The sequence below is a fragment of the Rhopilema esculentum genome, chromosome 2 (genome assembly GCF_057945365.1).
Source record: "Rhopilema esculentum isolate cy_ngs chromosome 2, ASM5794536v1, whole genome shotgun sequence".
Taxonomy (NCBI): domain Eukaryota; kingdom Metazoa; phylum Cnidaria; class Scyphozoa; order Rhizostomeae; family Rhizostomatidae; genus Rhopilema; species Rhopilema esculentum.
This window is the reverse complement of record NC_142816.1, coordinates 2,306,896-2,320,348: the sequence shown is the minus strand read 5'-3', so window position 1 is coordinate 2,320,348 and position 13,453 is coordinate 2,306,896. Positions and strand designations below refer to the sequence as shown.

At 34.7% G+C, this 13,453-nt stretch overlaps 1 protein-coding gene across 4 annotated transcripts; it reads right to left on the bottom strand.

Moving 5' to 3' along the window:
- Positions 1–12: 12 nt before the first annotated feature.
- LOC135695302 (furin) lies at positions 13–12,818 on the bottom strand. 4 transcript variants are annotated; one of them, XM_089109064.1, is made up of 15 exons: positions 12,610–12,813; positions 11,415–11,471; positions 9,258–9,389; positions 8,920–8,990; positions 8,032–8,132; positions 6,999–7,174; positions 6,256–6,483; positions 6,010–6,110; positions 5,128–5,228; positions 4,616–4,736; positions 3,609–3,802; positions 2,743–2,871; positions 2,431–2,553; positions 1,983–2,105; positions 13–1,722 (listed from the first exon to the last, which is right to left on the bottom strand). In XM_089109064.1, exons 1-15 carry the CDS (start codon positions 12,661–12,663, stop codon positions 1,655–1,657), a joined length of 1,779 nt encoding a protein of 592 aa, XP_088965190.1. In that variant the 5' UTR covers positions 12,664–12,813; the 3' UTR covers positions 13–1,654. The 4 variants fall into 4 exon arrangements, with proteins under 4 accessions (XP_088965190.1, XP_088965191.1, XP_088965195.1 ...); XM_089109065.1 differs by having other exon boundaries at positions 1,983–2,027; positions 12,610–12,810; XM_089109069.1 differs by lacking the exon at positions 6,256–6,483 and having other exon boundaries at positions 12,610–12,818.
- Positions 12,819–13,453: the final 635 nt, after the last annotated feature.

Sequence of the window (13,453 nt, the reverse complement as noted above, 5' to 3'; positions counted from 1 at the left end):
TGCGACACCTTCAGTCAAAATAAATTTTAGATACAGTTTCTGGCCATCCCTAAGACTCCATGATTCTAAAATCTTTCTTCCCGCCAATCATGGTGGCGGCTTTTCTTAAGCCCTTTCAAGACGTTTATATTTTGGCCATTCCACTTTCAAATACGTTTCGCCGGCCCTGTCTAGTAGAGTTAAAATAGGGCATAAGGATCACAGATTTTTTATGTAAACAATAGCAACATGATCGACTGTAGCGAGGAAGACAAATACAAGTTCATATGTTCATATGTTCATATTCAATCCAACAACTGACTTTACAATCTAGATCTAATCATTCTATACAACATCACAGTTTGTTAATCAACACATCAAGACAGAACAACAGACATACTGTACAAACAACAGAGTACAAAGATTCAGATAGAGACGATGACATTATTAAATTACATACAATAACAATCAGTTTCGGGGAAGCACATGCTACACTACGGAGAACATCGGTCATTACCGTTAGGTTTTACTTGAAAGAGAACAACAAACGTGTCAGATTCATGCATAATATTATTTCAACTCCCTGAAATAATTCAAAAATTGCTAAGCAACTTTTGCAAAATGCTTATTCATGAATCTAAAACCCTTTTGTATTTACATTTGTCTTAGCTAACATACCACCTTCCACTGAGAAGCTATGATTCAAACGTCCGGAACAGGAAGGGAATATTCTCAGACAATCTGAATATCAGCCTTACCAAAAATGTCTTTACCCAATCTGACTAAAAGGACAATGTAGATTCCAAATCCCAGATATATTATTTGAAATTTTGACCGGAAGTCGCAGATTTTGATGACGTCATTAAGCCACAAAAACCGACACATTTAACAGTTTAACAGCTTAGCTGTAGAAATACATATTTACAATCAGCATTTAACAAAGATTCGAATGATATATAACTTAATTACATTTGCACGCATCAGCTATTTGAATGATGACGTCATCATCTTACTGAACTTTCGCTAAAGGCTAGCTAGTATCTTAAGCCTGGAGCCCATATTCAAGACTCTTTGCTAAATTAATCCTTGAAAACATAAAGTGCACGGAATAATTTGTTTCATCAACTTGCTTATGCACTAGTTATTTGGGTGATGACGTCACCATGTTAGTGCGACAATCACAGAATCACTACAAATATATAAATTCTAAATTTATACACTGCCTGTATTAGATATTTGCTAAATATATTTTTAAGCAGAATTATGCAATATTATCTATAAAATCAGCCAGTAAATCATATTTATATAAAGCAAAGAAATTGCATATTTAAAATACAAATGTTTGCGTCTGACCAATACGATTATATTAGAAGGTTTTCAGGTATTACTTTTAAAGCTAAATGAACAAAAAGAGACACAAAAAAGCAAAACGAACAACTGATATATTTACTCAAGGAGTTACTCATAGTACCCTCCAATGAAATGAAAAATAAAGAAACCAGCTCTCCTAGATGATGCTCTAGTAATCGAAGAAAAGTGCTTGCAAATGTACATGGGAATAATCTGGTCATAGTTAGAAAACATTAGGGAAGATATCTATGTTGCATTTTTCAAGAGTTCCAAAATTTCTCTATTAGGTTGTATTTGACGAGGTGTTTGAGTCAACAGGAATCTTTCATACAATGTGACCAAAAAGAGTGAAAACTAACAGGAGAGCTGCAATCATCAGTGATGGTGCTTTGGCTGAAAGAAATAAAAAACTCATATATGAAGGCTTGGTGAACAGAGTAGACTAAATGAGGGTTTTTACTTTGTATTGCTATACCTATGGAGATACGCAAATAAGTATATCAGATAAAATAAAATTAGATGACTAACGAAATAAAAAATAAAGTATTCCCTACATACGATACAATATTCCTATTCATTTTTCATTGCAAAAATATTTGTGATTCATTCTCGAAGAATAACAATGCGACAAAGATAAAAATTGGATGGCTTACTTGATGCACTTCCACAAGGTTTCGAGTTTTTGTTAGTGCAAGGATCTGTAGAAGTTAATAGTGATGTTGACCTTGTGAACATGGACGACGAAGATTGTTCAAAATTGGATGTTGCAGACTTGTCTGTTGAATTTAATTATAATGCTGGTGGCTTTCTTCATGTTTATAAATTCTTCATTAATAAAATATTTTGGTAGCAAGATTACTTTAGGCATTATGATAGAAGACATAGGTCTACCATCATCCAGGCATGAAAATGATGACTTCAAAAAGAGAAAGTTTATACAAGTAAATGAACAGTTGATACCAATAAAGAGAGAAAACTGTGAAAAAGAGCTGATTGTGATACGTAAAATGGTAAAAAAGGAAATGTAAAGCAGTAATTGAAAGCAGAAAATGAATACGCAGAGATTTTCTGCGATTTTTTTATAGTGTGAGAATAACATACTGGTGGTTGGTGGTGATGCTGTGCTTGTTTGGTTTATCTTGATCTGCGATGCAACTACTGTGTTTCCAGCCATAGGAGCACTGGCAGTACCATATAACTTCACTGACCAGTTGTACAAGGTACCTATCAATGATGTACATTTGTCTCTTAAAAGGTGTTTATATACAGTGTGTGACCATCTATATCTGAAGTATAAAATACAATGAATAATTTCACAAAAAAACTGGCTGTAGTAAAATATAACGAATGCATATTTTTGCTTTGGAGGGAATTTTACCAATATATGACAATATCCAAGAAACAAATGTTTACCATTTTGTTTTGGATCTGGTTTGACATTTCTCAACCTAATTTGCCATCTTCCTCGAGGTATTTCTCCCCAAAACTGTAAGGACTTCACTGACAAGTTTTTTATCTCCTGAAGTGAATCAAAGTATCTTCCTGCAAGAGAAACAATCCCTTATTATATTTATACATAAGTACAGATTTAGTTCCTATCAACAAATGATCTCTTATTTTGATTTTCCTTGGAGATCAATGTAACGAGAATATAAATTGAGCAAATAAACGTGCATTATAAATTCTGTTTGTTGATCACGAAACAAACTTAACGAAACTAATGAAATAGCTGTCAACACAAAAGATTAATTGCAGAGATATACAAATCGCTATCATATTCTTTTTACTTGATGGAGAGTCAAAGAAACAAAAATCCAAATTATATTTTCTTTCAAATGTGCTTTGTCTTTATTTATCGACGTAGAGCATGCTGAACGACATTGTGAATAAAACATGATCGAGGTATGGTGGGTGACCAGTATAATAATCAAGTCATGGGCGTAGCATCTGCTAAATGTTTAGGGGGGGGGGTTGAGACAAAATTGCCTGGATATAGCCTGAAATGCCATATAATTTTCCTAAATTGGTGAAATGCAGCCCTCCCAGCTCATATGTCTTCTACACCTATGTATCCAATCACCCTAGGTTCATTGTCTGACGATGTTTATATTGCAACGTAGCAATAAAGTAGTATGTTGCCATAAACAGTTAGTTTACAGTCTGTCCAAAAATAGAGGCAGATTGATGCAGATTGAGTATTGAGATGTTGGGGTCTGCTCTCAGTTGTGTAGCATCAAAAAATAGCTATTAAGGTCTTAATATATCCTGTGTTGAATCACCTGAGCGTAAAAGAACAGATTTGCTTCCACCAGGGCTTTCAATTTCAATTTCAATGTTGGCTCGAAAGGTGAAATTCAAGGAGAACTGCAAGACAACATGCTCGAGAAAGTTGATCTTTTTGCCTTCTCCCCCACAGTGGCTTGGCCAAGAGGATAAATCGACCACTTCTGTTATCGTTGCAACACCGTCAATACTACAAAAAGAATGTATTGAAATGAACTGCGTTATACAGATTTAAACAGCTATCCAAATTCTTTTGAAATGTTTATATCAACATATTACGTACACAAAATGGCGGTTAAGGCTTTTCCATCGAGGTCTGTAATGGATTCTTAAAGCGCGGGGTCTGGAAAATTTGCTCTAACTGGTGCAGATGACTTCGGAATGTGTCAAAGCATAACTTATTTTTGGCCACTTATCTTGGAACTGGGAAAATTATTGGGTCGATATAAACCTTCCTTAGGACATAGAGGTAGAAAAGTGCAATTGCCCTTCTGATTTCCAAAAAGCATCAAACTTAGTTTGTATCTTCTTGATGACTGCCTTGACTGAGTAGCAAAACAGAAAGGTTCGCGCTATGGCTTTGGTTGCTTCAGTTGAAAGAGTGTGGTTCAATCTCTTTAAGTCGTACGCTAGAAAACTCGGACTTTTACTAAGTCAGACTGATTTTCAGTTCTTTTTGGATTGTCTGTGTTATAGAAGTCGAAAGTCGTTCTCCAGATTAACGGAATTCAATTGTATAAACAAATTAACCATGGAGCTTTTTTGTCTTTTAGAAGATAACGATCGCCCTCTTTAGACCAGCTGAATTCTTTCATTTTAAATATGGTAACAAACCATGATGCAACAATTTTCTTGTAAACGTCTTTTCACATCGTTCACAACACTAAAACTATATTAGGCCCGAAACGTGCAAAGAAATTGACCAACAAAGAGCACTACTTTATATGATATTCATTTTTACAAATATTCCTTTGTGAAGAACATTCTAGTTATACGTGCTTACCGCCTTGGTGTATTTGGCAATGCCATGAAGCATTCCAATTGTTGTCCGACATTTGTCCAGTTTTTGGCATTCGTTGTCAAGGCATCAGCATCCAGCAATCCAAAACCAAAATTAACACTGTCTGTAACATAAGATCTTATTGAAATAAATATACATATATTGCTGATTAAATTTTTGTAGTAATTGAGACTGCAAAAATTTCCACTGATAACCATTGAGGTTTACCAAATTTTTATGATAAGAAGGACAAAAATTCACATGACAATAAAGTTGAGTGAGTTTTTCAAGTCAATGACAATAAAAAATCAAATTGCATAAAACAGACAAATAACACTGCATAAAACAGGTGGGGCTAACGGTACAAAAACCAATCGTTATATATTAATGCTTGTATCAAACTGTATGGTCTTCAACAACGTCTAGCCCATGCAAGCTCAGAACTGGCCATAAGACTTTCAAGACAGTCTTCTCGAAACAAATTTACTATTAACAGCAAGGGCAATTGCTCATACATTTAAAACCGGCTTTGTTTGTATTCCATTGAACCGAGGAGAACTGAGAACACGAGCTTCTAGCAATCAAGTGCTGGACATCTCTCCAACCAAGATTCGGGCTAAAATGAATCAGCAGGAGTTCACAATAAGCAATAACAGATAAAGATGTAAATCAATGAAATAAAGTGCTATATTGAATTTGAAAGTATTATAGCTGGCTTGCATGTTACTGAAGAAAGGAACTGAAGGAAGGGCCTTTTTGCGGTGCAGAAAATATGAAAATGGGAAACTTGTATGAAAATATGACCCATTTCGACTCTAAGAGACTGGTGGCTTTGAATATGAAATTATTTCCAGATTCAAGAGTCCAAGATAAGAGAAAGATCTTCGGCATCTTCGGTGTAGAGTAGCCTAAATGTTCAAATAATCTTCTGTCCTATCCGAGTTTCGACCAAATTTGGCCTAAGCCATTGGCGTACCTTGGCATAGGGTTGGTGTACCACTGCACTACAACTGGAAACCGTTAAATGCTTTTCACTATACGAATATAAAAAGCATTTTCACCTTTTTCAAGTTCACCTTGTAAGCGAAATAATTTGCAAGTCAATAAGTTTACGGTCTCCTTTATTTTAGTTTTTCCAATTTCGTTACATATGTTTTTCATCATAAGCTAAAATTATGCATTGTAAAATTTTCATGTCAATGTGGAGGCTTATTGGAGGATGTTGCACTCTCAGAGCATTTTGACCTTCACTCTAGTTAAAGCCCCCCTCCCCCTCCCTGCAACTGTAACTTTTCCTTTCTGCTAAATCGCTTGAGGTCCCTGATACAAGGTAAGCGCACAATCAGATTCACAATTTCAAGATAGAATGATTACGATTAAACCGCTTCTCAGCGTACTTTGCTTGAAGGACCAATGCAATTATTCCTGCGGCAACAGCATTAGCACCAGATGATGCCCCACTATTCTCTTTGCATTTGTTTTGCAGAGCACTCGATGGCTGTAAGAGAAATTGTAGGCCAGTTTCACCTTGTGCAAAGAAAAGCCAATTTCACTTTTTAGCTTCACAATAGCATTTCATAATAAATGATAGTACTTGGAAGTTATTATAAGCCCTTGTTTCAAATAAAGAAGAAGCTTCTTACCATGCGATCATGTGGATACTTTAATCCTAGTGACAAATCTCTGGCATACGTGACAGCATGTATACAAGGACATGCCTCATCTTGCCGTGATAGTACATTCTTTCCTGTTACAACACTTATGGCAATGGTATAAACAGAGGTAACATATTCATCCAAACCGCAACTTGCATTGAACATTCCAGCATTCCCAGCAGCAAACATGTAGATACTACCCTTACCACCCCGACCCTACAAAAGAATTTTTGGCAGTTAATACCATAACACAGCTTGAACAAGCAAAACATAACATAACATAACATAACATAACATAACATAACATAACATAACATAACATAACATAACATAACATAACATAACATAACATAACATAACATAACATAACATAACATAACATAACATAACATAACATAACATAGCATAGCATAGCATAGCATAACAAAACATAACATAACATAACATAACATAACATAACATAACATAACATAACATAGCATAGCATTCATAACATAACATAACATAACATAACATAACATAACATAACATAACATAACATAACATAACATAACATAACATAACATAACATAACATAACATAACATAACATAACATAACATAACATAACGGAACATAACAGAACATAACAAAACATAACAAAACGGAACATAACGGAACATAATGGTACAAAACGAAACATAACATAACATAACATAACGGAACATAACAAAGCATAAAAAACAATAATACCTTTTCAGTGGCATTTTTCAATGCAGCTTTGATGGGTTCCTCTACATATCCAGGAGATGATGAGAGACCAAAAGAACACAAATATATATCATTAATATGATGCGCATACTGCATCAAATGTGCAAATCTCTTTGGGTAGGATGGATCTGATGAACTGCCACGCATATGCTTGATGCCTGAATGATGAAAATAATGAACTCTTTTAGAAACTAAAATGAAATTACATTAGAAGCACGAGAATACTAGTTAGGGTTACGGTAAACATTTGTGACACAATATTTGGTTTTCTCTTCCTAAAAGCCAAACTATTAACGGAATCCGATTAGACTATACATCATTCGATGCACAAGAATTGTTGATATCAACCATATCAAAATAATTGGCAAATATAGTAAAATGATACTTTCCAGGCACATTTATTGCTTAGATGAGTGTACCACTCTTCAGAGTTTAAAACGACAGAACATAGATCGAAAACTCTACGCTAGGAAATATAAAGTTATTAACTTCAACTTCAAACATCACAAACATACAAACTTGTATAGTTATTAAGTTACGATGCAAGACCCAATATAGGACTGGGTACAAGTACAGTAGTCTAAAAATTGCTTTAGTGGAATTTTTAAAGCTGTTTTGCGTCTCATTTTATTTAACACGTCAAATAACGCCAGAAAAAATGTTTCAGTTTTATAGTTTGCAAAGTTAAAACGTTGTAGCGCTATACCTAAAAGAGGACTGGGTACCAGTACCAGTATCGAAATGCAAGAGCTTATATCTCACAAACTGTCAAAAGTTTCGAAAAACAAATAACGAATTCGTGATCAGCAGGTTCAACTCCTTTAGATTACCCAATAAAGTGCAAGTGCAAAATTTGGCTGGAGAGGCCCATTAACAGGTCAAAAGATTTTCAGACCTTAACTAAAAGCTATGATAAAGAAATTATGGAAACCTTCTTTTATATGGGATTTACTGATTAAAACAAAAATGATTAAAACTGATTCCGTAATGAACTTAAATACTTCAGGTTACAAACCTGAGAACTTGGCATCATATGCAACTCCCACTATGCATTTACCATTATTTGCTTTGGCGAGAGCTAGACCTGCCATGTCATTTCCATGCGACAATGGCCCGCTGCAACAAAATAGCATGTGTCAATATCATATATAATCAGTGATAGAAAGAATCTTAGACGTTTGTTAAATTGCCAGTGATATTTGCACTGCAATGCTGGCATTCATATCGGGCTTTAAGGGTGTAATTTCTCCTGCACAATACTATGTTAAATACAATCATTATATAGCTATTAAGAAAGGATTTTCACAAAATTAATTAAATAAAATCGTGCCGCAGTTGATATTTTTCTTACCAATTTCTGCTATTTATAGTCGTTTATACTTGCTTCTGATTGTTATCTACTTGTTTCCTATTTTTCTCCTAGTTGTTTCCTAGTTGTTTCCTAGTTGTTTTCTAGTTTTTTCTTAGTTGTTTCCTACTTGTTTCCCAGTCGTTTCTACTCATTTCCTGTTATAGTAACTGCGAGCTAAAAATTAAATAGATTGTTATTTGTAACAAAAATCAATCTGGTCATCAAGCTTTCATCAAATGAATACTCTTACTTTTTTACAACAATATTGCTGGAAACGTTGAGACTGTTAGCCAAGTGTGGATGTAATAAATGCTGCTTTGTTTCGTTTCGTTTCGTTTCGTTTCGTTTCGTTTCGTTTTGTTTCGTTTCGTTTCGTTTCGTTTCGTTTAAAGAAAGCCATCAAGAAAAAAAGCATTGCAAGATGGAATGACATAATATCATTGGTCCATTATGGGTTACCAAAAGTAATTGTGACATGCTGACAGTCAGCTTGCATTTCAGTATCTTCTTATGGGTTTTGAACATTCTAGGATTTTGAACTGCTACACTTACTCATACAGCGCAGGACTATCTGGAGTTGGATCAGAGCTATTGGTTTTGTAATCGAAACTTCCCTCGACAACCTACAACAAAGCATATGGTTTTTTTGATACAGTCAAACAGTTGAACGCAAAGTTGCCAAGTCACTGAACGGTTCATGCATTTCAGTCTCTCTTAATGCTTCTCCCTTATACTTCTCCCTATAAAAGTATAAGGGTCCTGACAAGCAACCACAACGCATTCAAAAACATCAATAATATGTTGATAACATCAAATGAAAATAACTACATAGCAAGGAAAAATTACAAAACAGACAAATAAACTATAATTTTCAATGGAATGTTACTCACAAATTTAGAGGAAAGATCGTCATGATTCTTGTCAACTCCAGCTGGGTCATTTACACAGATAGTGACACCTTTCCCAGTCAGTCCTTTCTTCCAGGCTTTGTGTATATTCATTGTCACCCCATACCTTTCATTCTAGGAATTATTAAAACAGCAAGATCAATATATAAAAATCATTATGTTGATATCAAGTTTGCCTTAAGATCTAATCTGAACAGCCTCCTTGAAAACTGAACTGGTTGAAATTGAGCTCCTCAGTGGCAGAGAATATGCCCCCTCCCTCCAATCAGCCTTTGTCGGAAAATTCAGGCTTTGGTTGGACAATTTACAAGCGCTCAATGTGCCGAAAGCCCATCCAAGATGCTATCTTGTCAGAAAATCCTGGGCCTCAGTCAAATAAATGCCTGAATATCAGCCATTGGAGTGTCTTTTCTTTGCAGTGCCCTAATCATTGATGCAACAGCTACTGCTAGTTTATCACTAACTAAATTTGTTGGGTTGATACACATTTAAGGCAGAAACATAACTTAAAAATTTGGAATCAAGCAATTCCATAATTGATATTGTTCCAGGTACAGAAATGTTAGTCAGTAGAAGAAACAGATTCAAAGATGCTATCGTCTGTAGGAGAGAGGGCTCAAAAAAGGAAACTGTCTGGTAGTTAAGAATTGTGTTTTCGTCAAATTAACTACTTTTATCCTATAAAGTAGCAAAGCATTATTTTGATGAAATTTTCTTAGACTAAATTCAAAATGGGATGAAATTTGGTAACAACAAATTTTTTGAATTTAAGACTTTTGGGAATTAAAATATAAAATCTATAATATGTAGTTAGTGAATGCCAACTTTGCCATCATCATAATCATCATAATCATTGTCAGTTTTTGACTAACTTTGTTTTCACCATTGTTTGATAAAAATAGTTCTAACTGTCTTTTGTCACCAATTTCAAAAGATTCCACCTACATTTTTAATACCCAACTGTACTATTTCTTTCATTCGTTCAAGGTATTTGCACTTGTCAACCCAAAGTTTGAACTTAACATATACTTTTGATTATTCTCTACTCATAAACTTCATAAAATGTTGATAGAGAGTAGAGACTCTTTGGGCGCAAAAAGCATCTTTTTTTGACCTGCTTTCGTATAAACTGAGAAAATATACTGCTTTTATTTTGATTTTCCTGAAATGCTGTTTTGTGTAAAAAAGCTGCCTGGAAGGTTAAGCCTTATTCTGAACGGGTACACAAGCCCAAATGTCTCCACAGAGTCTGTACCTTTGGGACTGAATATCAAGCCAACTGTATGGTTTTTCCTCTTGTGATATTCGTAATATCTCTGTGTTGAAAATCCATGACCAAATTTTGTCATTACGAAATTCTGAAAAGTTGTCCAAAATTTTTTTGGACAAAGTTTATCTGTCAAAAATTTATATGATGATCTTTTTGCTGTTAATTTACTTCTGCTTTGACAACAGGTGATCTTCTTTAGTCACTCCATTTAAAGTCATACAGTCATAAAAAAATTGGACCTAAATAAGCAATACTGTTGCACTGGGGTATAAAGTGGTAATTCTTCAAGCATTAGTGGGAGCTACTATAATCTACTTTAAGGAAAAAGATTTTTAAAACCAATTATACTTTACAAGGGAAGATTACACAACATTGACAAAACATTCATCTCTGTACCTTGAAAATTTTGAAAGTATATAGACACTTTTAGGAAATTAAGTAAGGTAATATTCAGGAACAAAGAACATTGATGATAAGAATCCAATGATATGATTATAAACAAAATCAAATTTAATGTGTGCTAATATTTTGACTGGCATTCAGGGCTTCATGATGTAAAAGATGTAAAAGATGAAGCCCTTTCACTATGATGAAGCCCTGCATGCTTGGGGGCAAAATATTATATAATAAATTATTAAAAAAAATGTCTTTCTTATTATCATATCAAACAACATTGGATCCTCAACAGCGTTTTGCTTTGTTCCTGACTATTACCTTCATATTATTACTCAAGGCAAGATGCACAGAATTCGGCAAACAGCCAATCCTGCATTTCTTCCTTCTTACACTTCATAAAGTGAGCTCTGTAGAATTTTTGTAAAGCTTCTAAATGATGTATTTTAGGATGCTTACTAACAGAGCTTACTTACCAAATGAAACTGTAGTGGGAAAAGTGGATCATTGAAGTTTGGAGTAGGAATACTTGCCTAAAAATGAAACCAGAGCTTTTGCAAATATACATTTTGTTAAAATCAAGTGGGAAAATAAACAGGTCTTGAAGTTTACTTGGAACGGTATGTTAGTTGATTTCTAGCAATTCATGCTCCTGTCTTGTTGCATTCATGGCTTTTTTCTGGGACATTGGATTCTGGAGGCTGGGTCCTACAAATTGCCAAATAATGTTATATTTCTTTGCAAACAAATAATTGAATGAAAAGCCTCTCAGCCCATATGAAATTTTTTTTTTCGATGCTGGGTTATATGCTTCAATTCAATCCATCTGATATTGGTTTTGATCCAAGGGTAATATGATAAAATACTAAGAATGATAGAATTGACAATCCTGTGTCCCTAAAGAATTCAGTTTGAAAAGGGGAATGATCATTCCCATTGTTGCTGAACTTGCAAAAACAGTTCAACCCTCACAAAAGAAAGCCTAGCCTAAAATAGACATCTCTGATGAAAAAGGTATAGTCCTTAAGACAGCTAGAACAGCCCTGCTTTTAAATGTCTAAAAATATAAATTAATGAGAAGTTATTAGATGACAGATCTGGTCTGTATTGTGCTACAAGAGAAGAAATATCCATTTTTAGAAAATAAATTTCATCTTTTTTTCAGTCTTCCAAGAGAGTCATAAAACATCAATATCCCTCTCCTTAAAGGGAATGGGAGCAATGAGAAGCATTCGAATAGGTTGATCTACGGCCATCTGAAAAGCTCAGACTCGAAGTCAGTTTTTCCAGCGCTATTTACTTTGACGACATTTGAAAGCTTCAAACTCTAAAAAGTAAACAGAGCAGGTAAAAATTGCTTCCAACAAGTGTTAGGCCATCGATATCAATGTTAGTGGTATGTTAGTAGAAAACCAAGGAAAAGCTCCCCAAAAATACAACTTTGAATTGCTTTTCTCTCTAAAAACAAATCACTCATTGCATAATCGTTATCATATCTTTCTTCGGGTAAAAGGAAACAAGGAAGGAAACTCAAACAGCTCTTGTGGTCTGGCCTCCTTCCTACAAGCAGAAGGGGTCAAAGGTGATATGCTAAAGGGCAATTTCCAAAGCAATTTTATAAAAATATGCAAAAGCAATTTTATAAAACTCTTTTGAGAAACTTATGCTTACCGAGAATACATTATTCCACTGGCAAATAAGAGTTAGGAAGAACACAACCTTCATGCTGAATGTGTTGCGGTCAAATTGCTCCTCCGTAGATACCCCAACTCGTCTCCGTGATGAATGATAGGTTGCAAAATTCAATGATAAGTCACATCCTTTCTAAATACGAAATTTTAGATGCTTTTAATTTAGACCGCATAACCTGAACAAGTAGCACGGTATACTTTTAAATGCAAAAAATCGGTTATATCTCTCCAACGAAAATTGTTGGTTGTGGCTAACGAAAATCCTGCATTATTCTAATGGATTGATAACGATCTTACTTGGCTTGCTACTTCAAAGAATCTTTTACTAAAACCGAAAAAATAACGACGATTTGGTGGTAGGTAAAATGCCTGGCTTGAATGTCCATATCTCAATATATCAATAGCTTATGCCACTGCGTTTCCAAATTTTTCCAAAACAAATTTTATGACGCCGTCACTTAATCATTCTGTTGGGATGAGCCAACATCTCGCCCAACATTTAACCCAACATCTTTCCCAACAATATTGGGAGTTTTTAGGATCCAGCAATTCACCCAACATTTAGCTTAACCGTTTTTGGGATACTCGGATTGAGTCCAAGACGACCTAAGCCTGCCATCCCTGATCTTGAAAGCAACGCTTTTCTTTTTTCCCAAAACCCTATTCATCTCCTTTACGGCCTCGTCGTACTCATCTTTACTCACTAAATCTTTTTCTTCCTACTCTTCTATTATCCAATATTCTTCAGTCATCCAAATCATTCAATTTTGTCAACAGAGTCTGCACGCAGGCTAGGCCAAACGAATTAACAACGCCAAACAGCA